Source organism: Neovison vison, chromosome X (assembly GCF_020171115.1).
Source record: "Neovison vison isolate M4711 chromosome X, ASM_NN_V1, whole genome shotgun sequence".
Taxonomy (NCBI): Eukaryota; Metazoa; Chordata; class Mammalia; order Carnivora; family Mustelidae; genus Neogale; species Neogale vison.
The window spans coordinates 90432329-90449721 of record NC_058105.1 but is presented as its reverse complement, the minus strand read 5'-3'; the positions used below and the strand labels follow the sequence as shown (position 1 = coordinate 90449721).

General features: G+C 59.3%; 1 protein-coding gene across 6 annotated transcripts in view; it reads left to right on the top strand.

The window, feature by feature from the left end:
- Window positions 1-16005, top strand: part of RBM10 (RNA binding motif protein 10) — a 29067-nt gene extending 13062 nt beyond the window's left edge. For 2 of the 6 annotated variants that reach the window (XM_044235934.1, XM_044235937.1), the window contains exons 3-24: window positions 1049-1232; window positions 2681-2911; window positions 4746-4815; window positions 6638-6711; window positions 8090-8176; window positions 10280-10340; window positions 10459-10635; window positions 11014-11174; window positions 11354-11451; window positions 11537-11624; window positions 12249-12435; window positions 12550-12692; window positions 12792-12909; window positions 13015-13106; window positions 13194-13358; window positions 14263-14412; window positions 14520-14585; window positions 14677-14865; window positions 14966-15040; window positions 15258-15364; window positions 15441-15570; window positions 15665-16005. In XM_044235934.1, coding sequence (XP_044091869.1) covers window positions 1049-1232; window positions 2681-2911; window positions 4746-4815; window positions 6638-6711; window positions 8090-8176; window positions 10280-10340; window positions 10459-10635; window positions 11014-11174; window positions 11354-11451; window positions 11537-11624; window positions 12249-12435; window positions 12550-12692; window positions 12792-12909; window positions 13015-13106; window positions 13194-13358; window positions 14263-14412; window positions 14520-14585; window positions 14677-14865; window positions 14966-15040; window positions 15258-15364; window positions 15441-15570; window positions 15665-15790 — 2779 coding nt within the window. In that variant the 3' untranslated portion in view covers window positions 15791-16005. The remainder of the gene's footprint in view (window positions 1-1048; window positions 1233-2680; window positions 2912-4745; window positions 4816-6637; window positions 6712-8089; window positions 8177-10279; window positions 10341-10458; window positions 10636-11013; window positions 11175-11353; window positions 11452-11536; window positions 11625-12248; window positions 12436-12549; window positions 12693-12791; window positions 12910-13014; window positions 13107-13193; window positions 13359-14262; window positions 14413-14519; window positions 14586-14676; window positions 14866-14965; window positions 15041-15257; window positions 15365-15440; window positions 15571-15664) is intronic. The other 4 variants (XM_044235935.1, XM_044235936.1, XM_044235939.1 and 1 more) reach the window with 4 other exon arrangements.
- Window positions 16006-17393: the final 1388 nt, after the last annotated feature.

The window sequence follows — 17393 nt, the reverse complement described above, 5'->3', positions numbered from 1 at the left end:
CAAGTACCAGATACTAAGCTAAGTTTTGGGGAGTAGGGCAGTAGGCCCTCTGGATGTGGTGCCCTCTTTCCCAGAACTCATAGGTTAGTGCTTTCTTAAATCATCAAAGAGATGGATGTGAGGGGCGCCTGGATGGCTCAGTCAGAGGAGCATGCAGTCCTTGATCTCAGGGTTATAATTTCAGGCCCTACATTGGGTATAGAGGTAACTTAAAAATAAAATCTTTTTAAAAAAAGAAACCGGGGTGCCTGGGTGGCTCAGTGGGTTAAAGCCTCTGCCTTTGGCTCAGGTTGTGATCCTGGAGTCCTGAGATGGAGCCCCGTATCGGGCTCTCTGCTCAGCGGGTAGCCTGCTTCCCCACCTCTCTCTGCCTGCCTCTGCCTACTTGTGGTCTCTGTCTGTCAAATAAATAAATAAAATCCTTTAAAAAAAAGAAAAACATACATGAAATCAACTGTGTGATCATTATTTTACAGTAATTGCAGTAGGAGAGATTTTAACAAAACAGCTGCCAGGGCTGGCAGGGTGACAGTGAAGGAGAAGGGCAGGGTAGCACAGGGCACAGTGAGGCAGAGGGAGGGAGGAGGGTGGTAGGGACCCCACCCCACGTCCCCCACATACCCCGCCGACCTGGCAGGACCGTGGTGAGCATTTTGGTGTTTTATCTTGAGAATAAGAGGTAGCCATTGGAGGGAGTGCAATGGTTGGGCTTGGTTAGCTTTGCCTTATAGAACACTCACTCACATTCGGGGCATAGAGAATGAGCTGGGACAGGTCTGGTGGAGGTGTGATGGGCCCTGACACCACCCATGAGGGCCCTGTGAAGGAAGACAGGCATGGACCGGGGAGGTGGCAGAGGGAAGGAGAAGTGGATTGGATTTTTGAGGGATGGGGACTGGCTCACCTCATGGAGTCAGGATTTAGGGACCCCCCCATCAGGAGCAGGATCTAGTGTCTAGAGGGCATAAGTGGGTGGGAACCCCCCCCTTGCCACTTGCACCTTCCAGAAAGAACTGCCTCTGATCCTTCCCTGTTCTTCTTCCCTCAGAGGTGGCCGTGGGGACAGGACTGGCCGCTATGGAGCCACTGACCGTTCGCAAGATGATGGCGGGGAGAACCGCAGCCGAGACCATGACTACCGGGACATGGACTACCGCTCATATCCCCGCGAGTACGGTAGCCAGGAGGGCAAGCATGACTACGACGACTCGTCCGAGGAGCAGAGTGCAGAGGTGAGGGCCGAGGAGGACAGAGTCCTTCAGGGCCTCAGCTTGTAGCGCCATGTGCGGGTAGCTCTCGGTTCCCATGCCTTCAGACTGTGCTCGGTGGCTTTGCCTCACCTGGAGGGTCTGTCCCTGCTCCCCTCTCTGAGGGCTCCTCTCCCAAGCTGGGTCTCCCTGACTTCCACATGCTTGGCTTTATACTTCTGAGGGCCCTGGCCATCACCTTTCTCCCTCCTTCCCTGTTTTTTAATTGGGGTCTGCGGTTCACTGCAAGCCCTTCACCACCTGCTCCCAGCCAGTTTGGGGCCCTTGAAGAGCCTCTTGCCTGGGACCCGGCATGTGGGGTTGAGAGGGCGGTGGGGGATCTGGATGCCACCCAGCAGAGTAGCCCTGGGAGGCCCGCCCTGTGAGTATTCGCAGGGGCGGCATGGCCCCTCCACAGAGGGGACGGACCCCCTAGGGCCTCTCCTTTGAGCTCAGGGTAGCCAGTTCCACACTGGGTAGCTCGCCCGAGCCTGCGGAGGGGCAGCATCATGTTCGCTGTCTGAGGAGAAGCAGACTTGCCTTAAGGGAACCCCAGTTTGAGAGGATAGTCAGGGCCCAGGTCCAAGTAACAGGCAGGTCTGCTGTCCAGCAGGGTGGGAAGGGGACTTTTGCAACCCAACCCCCTGGGAACAGAGTGTGGGCGTTCAGGCTTCCCCATTGGCCACTGTGATCTGTGCCTGGATGTCTCTGGGGCAGCAGGGGGTGCTGGGTGGACCTGTTGGAAAGAGTGGGAGTGGAGCACTGAGTTATCTGGTCCCCCTGAGGGCAGAAGGGGTGTGGACCCTGGCCTGGCCTGCTCAGTCCTGGCAGGATGGCTTGGGCAGCCTCCAAGAACTAAGCCACCACGCCCTGTTAGGAGGGAGCCTAGTGGTGATAGAGGACTGGCCAGGCGGAGGAGGATTGGAGCCCGGGGGGGGGGGGGGCAGCGCTGTGGCCCTCACACCTTTGCAGGCCCCTGCTGACGGGCTCTGGATGAGATATTAAGCTATTCCTAGAACCCTGGCCCTAGCTGGAAATCATAAGGCGTAAGGAAGAGTTGAGCACATACTAGCTGAGCTGGTAAGGGAGGGAGCAGCGGAGGGCAGGACTTCGTGTGCTCACCCCAGACCTGAGGAGGTGTAGGCAGCATCCAGTCACCTGTCTATGCGAGATCCTCCCCCACAGTAATTCTGTCACCGGCCTCATCCCGCTCCCACCAGGGCAGCCCCCAGAAGGCATCCCGGGGACAGTCTCCCACTCCAAAAGGGTTGCAGTCCAGGCCTGACCCGTTTTGCCTGCCCTGAGCCTTTACCCGGAGCCCGCCCACTCCTGGCTTTCAGAGCCTGCCTGCCTCAGAGAGCCAGCGGCCAGCCCCTAGGCCCACCCCAGACTGACTGCCCGTCTGGTGTCTCTCGTCTCATTCTGTCGGCCAGGATTCCTACGAGGCCTCCCCGGGCTCCGAGACTCAGCGTAGGCGGCGGCGGCGGCACAGGCACAGCCCCACCGGCCCGCCAGGCTTCCCCCGAGACGGCGACTATCGGGACCAGGACTATCGGACCGAGCAAGGGGAGGAGGAGGAGGAGGATGAGGAGGAGGAGGAGGAGGAGAAGGCCAGTAACATCGTCATGCTGAGGATGCTGCCACAGGCAGCCACTGAGGATGACGTACGTGCCCCCCTCGTGGCCCTGGGCAGGCGGCAGAGCAGGAGGCCAGGCTGGGTCTCCCCCAGGGCCCTCAGCTTCTCCCTCACCCCGACCTCAGCACCTTTTATCCCTTCTCTCCCCCAACACTGATCCATCCTCTGGGCAGGCCCCTGTGCTCTCCTGGTCTGAAAGGGAGGAGTGTCCGATAGGCTGGCTTGGCCAAGGGGCTGTGGTGGGAGGGAACAGCATTCCTCCAGAACATTCTGCTGGTCATCCATCCATTCTGCTTATGTTGATTGAGGGCCAGATGCTTACCAGCCCCAGAGCCGGCTATGCCTGGTGGCAGAGATGGTGCAGGGCCTGGCAGCCCGGGGTGGGGGTGGGGGTGGGAAATAGGGAGGGTCCCCATGGGATTTTCTGAGGTTTTGCTCACATTCTCTCCCCATACGCTCACCCCCGCCCTCTTTTGTCAGCAGTGTCAAATCTCAGTGGCCTGGCCAGAGTCCTGCATTCTTTGACTTTGTTCACTGCTACTGACAGGCTTCCCACCCCATGCTCTGTGACATTTCCTTCCACATTCCTCCCTTTTCTTCTGTTTCCTTCTCACAGAGGCTTCCCCTGATGAGCCCCAGTAACACCGCAGAGGGCCACTAGAACAGCATCCTCCCTAGCCTCCCTGAGTCTCCTCTCTGTCCCCTCCCCAGAATTTTCTGCCCAACTCTTCACTGAAACCTACCGGCTGCCCATTTTGTCACAGAGAAAACCCCACCTGTGTATTTGAGAATTTCTCAAGTCTGGCCCAGCTGCCATGTTCAGGGTCAGACGGTAGCTCTGTGCTGACATGTGTTAAGGATTGATCACAGGGTGGGCCGCAGGCCAGGTTGCATTTAATCCTCACAGCCACCCTGTGGGGAAGTACTCTGCGTGTTTCCATCCTACAGATGAGGAAGCCAGGCCCCCAGCAGTGAAGGAGCTTGCCCCAGGTCCCACAGCCAGTGTGTGGCAGGCCAGTGAGTGGCAGAATGGAGCTGGGGTCTGGCCCCGGGCATCTGGATTCCAGAGCCCACATTCTTGCTGTTTCCTGAGCCCTCCCTGAGTATTGTCAGGCCTAATGAGCTCCTCTGTTTCATTTCACCCTCGTGTGCGCGCGTGTGTGTGTGTGAGTGTGTTTGTGTGTATGAGAGAGAGATCTTTTCTTTTCCACCTAATGAGGAAACTGAGGCCCAGAGGCAGTGAGATTGCCCGAGAATGCCCAGCACATGCTCCCAGGCTTCTGCAAGAAACACCACTGGCCCAGAGACTCTGCCTCACCTGGTCCAAACCCCACACTGCCTCTGCAGCTTCCCCCTGGTTTCACCCAGGAAGCTTTCCAAATCCTATGACCACACCTCTTGGTCTCCACCCCAGGATACTGCCCCTCGCACAGCCTGGGGCACACAGCTGGCCTCTGCTCAGACCCCGAACCTTCCCATTTTGGTATTTGCGTCACAGGTCTCCTGGGGCAAGCCCCAGCTCTCCTCACCAAGGCTGCACCAAGCCTGTCATCAGAAACCCCTCCTACCCCACTGCAGGCCCTTCTTGAGCTGCTGGCTTGGCTCGCTCTCCTGCCTCTGAGGGTCACCATGCTGCCACGCCCCCCGCCCTTGCACTACGGCCCTTTCATTTCACTCACTCTCTGCCTGTCTGGGGCCGAGTGCAGAGGCCTGGTGCTGGTGTGGGCCCAGGGCCATGGCCGCTCCCAAGAGAGCGAGAGGAGGCAGTGCATGCACATCACTGACAGCCCCTCGGGGTCCTGGAGGCCTCTGGAGGCCCCCCTGTGTGCTGAGCCTGCCCCCATCCGTATCTCCCCGTACAGATCCGGGGCCAGCTGCAGTCCCATGGAGTGCAAGCACGAGAGGTCCGGCTGATGCGGAACAAATCCTCAGGTGAGCTTTTGTTCCCAGTGCCTCCCCTTCTGGCCAGCCTCAGCCTCCAGTCTCCCTCCTGCTTCTGCCTTCTCCCTCACCCTCCCTGCCCTGCCTTCCTGCCACAGCTGGGAATGGGCAGCTTGGGGTGCCCTCTCTTCTTCTCTTCCCCTCAGCCCGTCCTCCTCGCAGCTCTGGGGCTGTCGGGGAGGGGGTACAACACTGAGCTGAGTGCTCCCCGGGGGCAGGGCCAGGGCCAGGCTCCGGGGAACCTCCTCTCTGGGACTCTGAGTATCTGAGGTGGTAATCCCCTCCCCATATACTCCCTTCCCTCTCCGTTCTTCTCCTCCTCCTGCCCCTCGGTCTCCCCCATGTTTTTCCAGTAACAGCCTGTGACCAGAAAGTAGGTCTGACACGGTCCCACCCACGTGTCCCAAGAGGGGAGGCAGGGGATGGCTCTTATCCAAGGGTGCATCCCGAGGAGCAGCCAGGATTTCTGGCCTTGCTTGTTCCCTCCCTCCCTCTTGCAGGCTGCCTGGAGCTGGCCTGAGGTTAGCAGGGCGGTGGGGGGAGTTGTCTCTGCAGGACCTCTGGCCCAGGCTCCCCAAGGCAGGCACAGTGGGGCTTCACTGCCTGGGCTTCTCTCTCCATCTCTCAGTCTCTCTCCTCCCCACACCTCCATATTTCTCTCTCTCTCTTTCTCTCACTCTCTCCCCCTCCTCCTTTCCCTCTCCCTTTCCTTCTCTGCTCCCTTCCTCCTCTTTCTCTCTTCTTTCCTCCCTCTGTCCCTCCCCCACCCCAGATCATACCATTTCATCCTCCTGTGCATCCTAACGGTTATTCTTACGGAGAGCAAGCATGCCCCCCCCAGCCCTGCTATGCCTGAGCCCTCCCTGTGTGTGTCCCTCCAGAAGAGGAGCTGCTTTCCTGCAGCCCTTTCCCAGCCCTGGCCAGGCCTGGAGTCTCTCTTGGTAGCATGTAGGTCTTGCTCTGCTTCACCCCAGCCAAACCACAGGCTGATAGGGTTCTGGTCTCTCTCCATAAAGTGGTGTCCTAGGTGTGGTGTGGCCGCTTTTGGCACTTCTCCCAGGCACCCACTGATTCTTTAAGGTCTACCTGTCCAGCCCTGGCCCCCATTCTCCTACTGTATAGGAGGACTTGCCCTGTGGGTTGCTGTAAGCTTCCTAGCTTGGCCCCGAGGCGGCTCCTTGGGAACGCCCATCTCCCCTGCACTGCGCTAAGGCTGAAGTGACCTTGTGTCCCTGCCTCCCCCTGCTTCCTGATGGGCCTGGAGCCTTCCTGGCCTCACCAAGCAGCCTGGCCCAGGTTCTCTTTTGCTTCTTGGGTAAAACATGTCATGGAGCCCCTCCTGGGCACCAGCCTCGTGCTGGGCCCCACCCTTCAGTTACTGATTCTGGCCCATGTGGGGTCAGCAGCCTGCCCATCTGCCCTCCTTCCTTCTCTGAGACACATCTCTGCTTGTACCCCTTCCCTCCTACCTCCTTCTCTCCGTCTCTGTCACCACAGGCAGGTCTGCCTGAGCCCCTCTCGCTTTCTTCCCAGCTGGCGTGTGTTTTTCTCCCCCTCCCCACCCCACCTCTCCTGCTCAGTTATCCTCCTTACCCCCTCCCTCTTTCCTGCCCCTCCCCACTATCTACCTTGCCCTCCCACCCCCTGGTCTTTATCTCTCTGATTACTTCTCTCTCTCCCTTTCTTCTTTTCTCCTCTCCCCCCTTCCCTCTCTGCCCCCTGGTCCTCTCCCCTCGGGTCCCACCCCCGGGAACGCCGTGTGTCCAAAGCTGTTGACTAACCCACTGCGTCTGTATCTGAATGCTGTCTCCAGGTCAGAGCCGGGGCTTCGCCTTCGTCGAGTTTAGTCACTTGCAGGACGCTACACGATGGATGGAAGCCAATCAGGTTGCTTTGCCGCACTTGAACCCCCCCCCAAACAAATACTACTTTGTAATCGAGCGCTCCCCATCGCCTGATTCTTATGGACACAGTTCCCTGCCCTGTGGCCCTGTGTCCTATCCCCCCCGCCCCCCTCTCTCTCCCCCTTCCTGACCCTCACTATCTCCTCTTCCCATCTCTTGCTACCCACTGGGCTTCCCATCAAGAACCCACACTTACCACCGGCCCCTTCCCACCACCAGGCACTAGCTTTGCCCCCCATCCCAGCTGAGCTTTTGGAGAAAGGGCTGCCGGGGGGAGGTTTTCTTCCATGGAGGCTCTCACTCCTCGGGGACTGTCCTGCTCCAGGGTCAGGCAGAGCCGGGCTTTCGTTCCACGCTCAGGCATCACTGGAAGTCTGGTCACTGGGGAGCTTAGCTGTTGGCACACTAACTAGTCAGTCCCGTTTGGTCAGCTCTCTCCCTGCATGGGAGTTCGGCCTTTTGATTTCCGTGGAAGAGGCCGGCACCGCTCTGTTCATCTCAAGTACTGGTCAGATGCGCTAGAACTCACTTCAGATGCCCCAGGCCTCCCCCTGCACCTACCCCCCACAGGAGTGTCTGCTTGCCCACTCCACTGGGGCAGGCCTGCCTTCTCAGCAAGGAGTCATGCTATAAGGAAGGGAAGGGAGCCAGCTCCCCTGCCTCCCACGGTCCCCACCCAGCAGCTTTGGGACCTCCAGAGACCCAAGGACCTGCTCTGCTCACCTGCCCAGAGCCTGGCTCACTGGTGTGGGGCATGCAAGGAAAGCCTCAGGGAAGGAAGGGTCAGATGTGGTGGAAGCGGGGCTCAGCAGAGCGGCTCTGGGGCCATCTCTGCCCTAATGCCGCGGGCCCAGGACCCAGCCAGCCCTGGGAAGACAGCCTCACAGCAGGAACTGCCATCTTTTAAATCTGGCTCTTTCTTTTTCCCCTTCTCCTGCACTAGCGCGCGTGCGCTCTCTCTCTCTTTCTTTTCCCTCCTCTCCCTCCCCTCCCTGTCCCCCTCCTCCCAAGTATAGCCTGTGTAGTGCTGGCCCTGGATGTGGCCTGGCAGTGTCAGGGCCTAGTGGGGGGTTCACCCCACTGTCCGGCAGGTGTCAGTCAGCCGAGCACTGTGTGCCTGGTGGCGTGTGTTCACGTGTGCGTGCACGGGCCCGGAAAGGCAGCAAACAGCTGCGCCCAAGGGCTCTGGCGCTTTCCCTCCCTCCTTCCCTTCCTTCTTCCCTCGTCCGTTCTCCGACCTCCCTCCGTTCCCTGTCCCTCATCCATCCAGCTGAAGGGCTCGCTCACTCTCTTCTCCTGTGCTGAAACGGTGCGTGGGGCACTGCTGCCTGGGCCTCACTGCGCTCTGCTTTTTCCCGCAGCACTCCCTCAACATCCTGGGCCAGAAGGTGTCCATGCACTACAGCGACCCCAAGCCCAAGATCAATGAGGACTGGCTGTGTAATAAGGTACAGGGGCGGTGGGCAGCGGTAGCCATGGATAGAGATGGCGGCGGCAGCGGCATCTGTCCCCCTGGGGCCTCTGAGGTGGCATAGGTGTTGAGGACCGGCTCAGCTCAAGTAGCCACCGTCCCTGGCCACCTGCCCACCTGCCCTCGTGCACTGAGCTTTCACTCGGCGCCAGGCTCTGCCCTCCGGAGGTGCAGTCCTGCCTGAAGTCCCAGTAGGCTTTCCACAAGTACTTACATAAGCGACTGGCTAGTGACAGTGGAGGCGTGCTGTGCTGTGGACTTCTGAGCCGGGCTGGCTGGAGTTAGAGCCTCCCGCATCCTCCCTGGTCTCCACCTCACTTTCCTCAGCTCCACAGTATAAATAGCAATGACCCCCTCCCCCCAAGGTGGTTGGGAGGATTCCAGTGTGGCACTGAAAGGGTAACTGTTGGAACAACGTCTGGCCCACGGTTAACTCCCTTTAATGTCCACCTCTCCTCCCAGCGGAAAGCACTGGCTGCTTTGGGGACCTGTGTCAGGTGGCCCCATTGAGGCTGAGGCCGCAAGCTGTAGGGTCTTGCAGTCGTATTCCCATGAGGAAGCTGGGGCTCAAAGGGGTGCCCCCATGGGTCAGCATTGAGCCATGACTTGCTCCCAATCACAGGGGCCATGGCTGGTACCCAGGGTTCAGGTCTCCCCTGGGGCTATTCCCCCATCAGCCTGGAGGCAGCCTTGCAACTCCACAGCCATGCCTCCCGCAGCCAGCTGGCGGTCCTGAGACCTAAGAGGAGGACTGAGGGCAGGCTGAGCCCCCAACCCTGCCCCCAGGAACAGTTGTGCCTACTAAGGGGAGTGGCATCTGTTTGTTTTAAAAGAGAAAGTGTTCTCAGAAGGCGGGTGTCCAGTGTCTCTGCAGGGGCAGGGATGAAGTGACAGTGGCTCTCTGTCCCTCCTGTGTTTTTGGATACTCCTCAAAACCAGGGAATTCTCTCCTTTAATTCCCCCGCATCCTGTTGGTCACCAGGTCCTGTTGCTTCCATCACAAAAATGCCCTCCCTTGCGATTCCCACTGCCCAGACAGCCATCCCCCTCTCCCTCAGTCGCCATGGACCTCTTTTCTGCTGTGCTGGCCCCTTGCCTCTTTGTCTCGCCCTCTCACCTGTAACATTCCTTGAAACCATCTCTAACCACATCCCACCTTCTCTGCCTAGAACCCACCCCTGCAGCGCTGAGCTTGAGCGTGACCACCCTCCGTAATCTAGTGTCACCTGCCCTCTCCAGCTTCCATTTGCAAACTCTTTCCTCACCCCCCTACACCAGCTGCAGAAAATCTCTTGTTCCCTTTACTAGGCAGTAGCTTCCCAGAAAAACCAAAGCAAAACTTCTGGGCCTCCCAGATCAAATATCTCACCAGCCGTCCTGCGCTGAGTGAGCCATGCCCCTCTTGGACCGTCCCCCTCCCCGAGTCCCCACAGACAAACCTGCCCCTCCCCGTGCTACATCCGCTCCCTGCTATTAGGCTGTGAGGGTGGCCAAGACCACATCTGGGGATGCCGAGCAGAGCCTGGCCCAGGAGCAGTGCGCAGTGCCTGACCGTGGAACAGAAATAGAAATGTAGAACCTCCAGAGATAGAAAAGCGGGGGGTTCCTGGAGGCTCCCATGGCCAAGGCTGGTTCTCAAGAGCACCAACCCAGTCCTCAAGACAAAGGAAGGGTGGGAGTCTGGCCAGAGAGGGGCTACCGGCTTTTAGAGGTGAAAACATTGAAGGTTCCTTAAGAGGGAAGCAGGTTTTAGGAAGAGGACTTGTCCTGCTAAAGGGACAAGAAGGGGGCCAGTCCTAGCAGTTGGTACCTCAGAGGAGGTGGCCTTTGTAGCAGGGGTGGGGGAGGGGTTGTTGATTCCTGAGTTGAGGAGGAAGCCCTAAGGACAAACTTGAGACCATGTGAAGGGAAGAGTCACAGACTGGGAGTGACAGCCAGAGCTCTCTGCCATCCCTGACCCTGGGACCTTCCTTTCTGGGGCATGGCAGGGTTCCTTGGGTGGGGGGGTTCTTGGGATCCAGGTTTAGAGGGCGCAGTGGAAAGCCCCACCCCCTCTGACAACCTGGCCTGTGCCTCGCAGTGTGGTGTTCAGAACTTCAAACGCCGTGAGAAGTGCTTCAAATGTGGTGTGCCTAAGTCAGGTGAGGTCCTCCTACCTCCCCATCTCCCTGGGACATTGGTGGAAGGGGGGAGGAGGGTGACCAGCCAGGGAGCCGCCTCCCCCTTTGTCACTGGCCTGTCATCTGCTGCCCCTGACAGAGGCAGAGCAGAAGCTGCCCCTGGGCGCAAGGCTGGATCAGCAGACGCTGCCACTGGGTGGACGGGAGCTAAGCCAGGGCCTGCTCCCCCTGCCACAGCCCTACCAAGCCCAGGGAGTGCTGGCCTCCCAAGCCTTGGCACAGGGCTCGGAGCCAAGCTCGGAGAACGCCAATGACAGTGAGTCAGTTGTTCCTTCCTTTCTCCCTGGCCTCGGGTGTCTAGGCTGGGCTCTCCTGAGGTTAGAGAGCTGGCGGTGACTAGGACTTAGTCCCCCCAGGGTCTCTGCCTAGTGGGGGGACAGACATGATGTAGGGAGAGCAGGGGAGGAGCATTGCCCAGCTTGACTTTGGGGGTGTGTTGGGAAAGTTCTCAGCAGGTGAGCAACTGAGCTGGGACTTGGACTGACAAGCAAAGTTTATCCAGGAGGAATAGGTGAGAGGAAGCAGCAGGTGCACAAGACACGGAGGCCAGAGGACAGGGGTAGTAGAGAGCCACCAGAGGGTAGGGCTGGAGAAGAGCATCAGGTGCCCCCTAACACTGGGCCCCTTCCTGCAGCCATCATTTTGCGCAACCTGAACCCACACAGCACCATGGACTCCATCCTGGGGGCCCTGGCACCCTACGCGGTGCTCTCCTCCTCCAACGTTCGTGTCATCAAGGACAAGCAGACCCAACTGAACCGTGGCTTCGCCTTCATCCAGCTCTCCACCATCGTGGTGAGGGCGGCACAGGGGGGGGCCGGGCAGCCAGGGTCCCGGCCCCCGGGGCGGGGAGGAGGGTCCCTGAGCCCATCGCCCCCACCGCGGCTCCAAGCCTGGCAACGGGGCAATGGAGCCGGGGGCCTCCCCGGGCCTGACCCTTCTGCCCCCACTTCCCCTCCTCCCCCGTCCCCCAGGAGGCAGCCCAGCTGCTGCAGATCCTGCAGGCCCTGCACCCGCCACTCACCATCGACGGCAAGACCATCAACGTTGAGTTTGCCAAGGGTTCTAAGAGGTCAGGACCCCACCTGTGTCCCTTCCCAGCTGGCCCCCCAGCCTGGGGCTTCCATCTGACTCCTAGTCTCTGACATCCTCCCCAGGGACATGGCCTCCAACGAAGGCAGTCGCATCAATGCTGCCTCTGTGGCCAGCACTGCTATTGCCGCGGCCCAGTGGGCCATCTCACAGGTACTCAAAGACTCCCCTCTGCCCCAGCATCCCCACACCGGGGCCGCAGTCTCGACCCTCCCGCGCCCTCTCTGCAACCAGGAGGGCTGGCTTGCTGTCTGGCTTTCTGTGGACCCCAAACCCTCACAGTGGCTGCCGTTGGGCTTTGGGGGCCTCGCCGCAGCTCCCTTCCCAGTCACCTCCTCCCAGGCTTTCAACTTCAACACCATCGTGGCTGCTATTCGCTTCTGTTTGGTGGTTATTTTATCGTCCTGAATTGTCACAACTTCTTTAATAAAACGGAATTTATAAGTGGCTGAAAGAAAATTGGGAGATGAAAATAAAGAAGGGGAGGATGGTGTCTTCCTTGACCTGACACCCAGCGCTTGAACTACGCCACACACGTACCAGTGTCAGCCCTGGGAGCATATGGGCACAACTCTACTTCAGCCGATTCTTGTTTTTGCTGCTGCCCTGCCCTGCCCTGCTGCTGCTGGGCGGCCCTCACACTTCACTTGTCTGAGGCCTGCATGCTTTCTGTCAGCAGACAGACACTAGCCTCACCTGTGGGCAGATGCTTCTTAGCAGGTTCCCCTCCCCCTGCGCCCCTTCCTCTGCTAATAAGCCCCTCCCACTGCCCCTCAGGCCTCCCAGGGTGGGGAGGGTGCCTGGGCCACCCCCGAGGAGCCAGCGGTCGACTACAGCTACTACCAACAGGATGAGGGCTATGGCGGCAGCCAGGGCACAGAGTCTTCCCTCTATGCCCATGGCTACCTCAAGGGCACCAAGGGCCCCAGCATCACTGGAACCAAGGGGGACCCATCTGGAGCAGGTGAGCCCCAGCACCTCTCCCTGAGCCCATGGTGGTGGGGGTGGGTAGCAGGCATGGGTTCCTGGGCCCCATCATTCACAGGCCTTCTCCTTCCCTCCCTGTCCCTCATTACAGGTGCAGAGGCCTCTCTGGATCCTGGGGCCGACCCTGTGTCACTGCAGGCTTTCTCCCGCGCCCAGCCTGGTGCTGCCCCTGGCATCTACCAGCAGTCAGCAGCCGAAGCGAGCGGCAGCCAAGGCGCCGCTGCCAACAGCCAGGTGAGGGAACTCTGGGGCATCCTGGGGGCGGGGCGTGCGGGGGGGGTAGGGGGCATCGGCAGACACTGAGCCCTGTTCCCCATCTGGCCCTATGACCAGCCATACACCATCATGTCACCCGCTGTGCTCAAATCCGAGCTCCAGAGCCCCACCCATCCCAGCTCTGCCCTGCCACCGGCCACCAGCCCCACTGCCCAGGAGCCCTACAGCCAGTACCGTGAGTAGACATGGCCTGCGGGGGGCGAGGGAGGAGAGGGAGACAGGACAGGGAGTTCTTTAACAAAGCACAGAGGAAGAGTGTGGCCTCCCCCATCCCCCACAGCTGTTCCTGACGTCTCCACCTACCAGTACGATGAGACATCTGGCTACTACTATGACCCCCAGACTGGCCTCTACTATGACCCCAACTCCCAGGTAATGGGCGGCCTAGGGAACGGGTGGGGCCTACAGTTCCCCTTCTGGAGGTCTCCCCTCACGCCCCTCTCCTTTGCCCCCTCCCAGTATTACTACAACGCTCAGAGCCAGCAGTACCTGTACTGGGACGGGGAAAGGCGGACTTACGTCCCTGCCCTGGAACAGTCGGCCGACGGGCATAAGGAGACCGGGGCCCCCTCGAAGGAGGGTAAAGAGAAGAAGGAGAAGCACAAGACCAAGACAGCCCAACAGGTGAGCAGTGGGGCTCACTGGCTGGCTCTTTGGCGTCTTCCAATGAGTGCATTTCTCTCTTCTTGAAGCCTCCGCTGTGGGGGTTGGGCCGGGGGGAGGCAGATGTGTGTATGGCAAGTGACTGTGCTCAGGAGACCAGGCTCCCAGCCCAGCTCCACTCTTTGATGCGTGACGTTGAGCCAGGGCAGTCTCCTCAGTACGTGGTCGGGCAGCCTACCTCCCTGAGTGGCCAGTGCCATCTGTCCCAAGTGAACCCAGCCAGCTTTCCTGTCCCCCAGTGGGAATCCTCCCATTGTTTGAGTGCCTGAAGCTGGGCTAGCCCTGCCTGTGGAAACGAATGGGCACGCAGAGCTCCTGTGGGCCAGCCCTGCTCATGGGGATGTATCCAGGTCTATCTACCCCAGAGAACTTCTTATGGGCCCATCAGGGTGTGGAAAATGGCCCTTGCAGTGTCTGGTAGGAGCAGGCAGTTGGCACTTCAGTGTCTCTCTGTGGAGGAAGAGTATCACAGTCTGGGTCCAGCACTTGGAAGCAAGAACTAAGTGTTTCCTTGACAACCTGGTAAATTCTAAAAGTGGTGGTGTGCCTGGGAGGGTGGACAGAATATGGAATGTGGCATAGTATTGCGTGTAGAAGTCAGACAGAGCCACTGTCTGCACCATAAAACAATAAGACGAAAGCATACAGAGAGCAGAGTCCTGTGGGTGCCTGTGAGGAGGACAAAGCACAGCCCAAGAGGGCTTGGCGAGGGGCACTGATGGCAGAATGACAAGAAATGGGGACTTTCATCGCCACATCTTTACCTACTGCTTGAGGCTGCAGGGCAGCAAGGGGCAGTGGATGGAGTTGGTGGTCCCAGCCACTGGAGGGTCCCTGAGAGCCTCAACCGCACCCTTACCCCTAGATTGCCAAGGACATGGAACGCTGGGCCCGCAGCCTCAACAAACAAAAAGAAAACTTCAAAAACAGCTTCCAGCCCATCAGCTCCCTGCGAGACGACGAGAGGCGGGAGTCAGCCACTGCAGATGCCGGCTACGCCATCCTTGAGAAGAAGGTGTGTTGGGGCTACCTCTCCATACCCACTCCCTCATCTTGTCATCTCAGCATCCCCTCTGTGGAGTCCCTGAATTTGTGTGTCCATCTCCCCTCCCCCGCCCCCAGGGAGCACTAGCCGAGAGACAACACACCAGCATGGACCTCCCGAAACTGGCCAGCGACGACCGCCCAGTGAGTGGCCGGGACAGGAGGAGCAGCGGAGGGGTGGGGCGCTCCAATCTAGCCAGGCCTGACCTCGCTTTCCTACCCTCACATTCTCTAGAGCCCACCTCGGGGCCTGGTGGCAGCCTATAGCGGGGAGAGCGACAGTGAGGAGGAGCAGGAGCGCGGGGGTCCCGAACGAGAAGAGAAGCTCACTGACTGGCAGAAGCTGGCCTGTCTGCTCTGCCGTCGCCAGTTCCCCAGCAAGGAGGCGCTCATCCGCCACCAGCAGCTCTCCGGGCTCCACAAGGTGACTCTCCGAGGGAGGACTGGCAGGGACCCTTGGCTCAGCCCAGCCCAGCGTGGCCTGGCCGGCCGCTTCACCCCTCGTCTTGTCTGTCCCCTTGTAGCAAAACCTTGAGATTCACCGGCGAGCCCACCTGTCAGAAAACGAGCTTGAAGCACTGGAGAAGAACGACATGGAGGTGAGGTGTGACCCATTCCTGGACTCCATCCCCTCTGTCCCCGGCCCAGTGCCTGTCCCCTCAGGCAGCCGGTGCTCAAGTCCCTCGGCTGGGTGTAGCTTGGCTGCTCGCACCCACAGTATCCGGCTCACAGGACCTCACACCTGTTAGCCAGATCCAGCTCCCCCAGTGACACACACACACACACACACACACACACACACACACGTGTTTTCAGCAAATGAAGTACCGGGACCGTGCGGCTGAACGCAGAGAGAAGTACGGCATCCCTGAGCCCCCAGAGCCCAAGAGGAGGAAGTACGGCGGCATGTCTGCAGCGTCTGTGTAAGTGCGTGGGGCCAAAGGGAGGGGCCCGAGGCCAGCCGGCTGGTCACTCACCCCACCCCACCGGCCCCTGCAGGGACTTCGAGCAGCCCACGCGGGATGGGCTGGGCAGTGACAACATTGGCAGTCGCATGCTCCAGGCCATGGGCTGGAAAGAGGGTAGTGGCCTGGGCCGCAAGAAGCAGGGCATTGTGACGCCCATCGAGGTGAGGCTCCTGCAGTCCCATCCCCGGCCTCCAGCATTCTGTCTGCCGCACCCCCATCCCGCAGCCGACCTGATAGCCTGCCTCTCTCACATAGGCCCAGACACGGGTGCGGGGTTCCGGCTTGGGTGCCCGAGGCAGCTCCTATGGGGTCACTTCAACCGAGTCCTACAAGGAGACACTGCACAAGACAATGGTGACCCGCTTCAACGAGGCCCAGTGAGCAGCTGCAAGAGCTGCTTCTACATATGTCGGGTCCAGCCCGGGGGACAGGGAGGGTGAAGTGGTGGGTGGTCTGAGTGGGGCCCTGCACCTGTCTACCAGCCCACTCCCCAACCAGAGAGGCCCTGACCAAGTCAGACTTTGAGTTGGTGACTTTTGTTGGAAAACTGGGCTGGGATCATGCTCTTCTTTTTGTAATAAAAGCCGAAAAGTCCATACCTTGCATGTCTCTTTCTCACACGCCAGCACAATCTATGCCCACACGCAGGGACATAAACACACGTGGACAAGGGGCCTCATCAGGCCAAGGAGGGTGGCAGCATTCATGGCATCTGGTGCATGGGGGCTCCCAGCTTGGGATGAAGGTGGGAGGTACAACAGGAAGTTCTGGCCTCTGCCCCAACCCACAATATCTGGGTCACAGCCCCCTCACCATTGTCAAGTCCAGTAGGTCTCCATACACCAGGAAGTCCCACATCAGCAGGGCACCATCGGGCTTGAAATCCCCCCTCGGGTGAGAGTCAGCACTGGGAACCTTCCACCCCCTGGCCTTGGCACCCAGCAGCTGCAACTGCTGTCCAATCGCAGGGCTAAACCTGAATCACACTTGGCCCTCCCTGGAGGTGGGGACTGCCCAAGGGCATCTCCAGGTGGACAACAGTGGGCACTCTGGCACCAGTCACCACTGTGCCCTCAATGGGCAGATGACCCCAGAGGGATGGAGCTAGAGAAGCTCAGCCTGCCAGCCGCAGGTTGGAGATGCCTCATCAGGACTTCCATCCTCTCTGCGACTGCCAGCATAGGACCCACCCCTCTGGTCGCTGCGGACCAGTCAGCACCCTGTGAGTCCCAAGTATGTGTGTGCTCTCAGCACAGGTCTGGGTGCAGTGGAACATGAAGCTGAGGCTGCCCTCTCCCGGCCTGGCCTTGAAGGGCTGGGCGGGAAATGGGGCCAAGAACCACCCCACCCCCAAACAGATGCTTGTGAGGTGAGAAGAGGAAAGGGGAGGTGCTAAGGGAAAAGGGATCGGTGCAGAGCCCCTCCCCCCACTAACTGGCCTGCTTTGTGACATCTCCCTGCACCAGCTAAAGGAGGCAAGTTAGAAAGAAGGGGCCCCCTAGAGGTGATATGGTGGTGATTTGGGGTGGTTGTTGCCCAGGGACTGAGGAAGGGGGCTGTAGGAGAGGGGAGGGAGACAGGAAATAGGAATAGAACAACGTGAATAAATCTCATAAATGAGTGAAAAAAGACAAGAAGAGCACACTATATAATTCTGTTTATGTAAAGTTCTTAATCAAAACATGCTGGTGGGGCACCTGGCTGGCTCAGTCAGTAGAGCATCTGACTCTTGTTGTATATACAAGTTTGGGCCCCGAGCTGGCTGTAGAGATTACTTAAAGTCTTAAAAAAAAAAATTGGTGAGGGGGCGCCTGGGTGGCTCTGTGGGTTAAAGCCTCTATCTTTGGCTCAGGTCATGATCTCAGGGTCCTGGGATGGAGCCCTGCATCTAGTTCTCTGCTCAGCGGGGAGCCTGCTTCCCTTCCTCTCTCTGCCTGTCTCTCTGCCTACTTGTGATCTTTGTATGAAATAAATAAAATCTTAA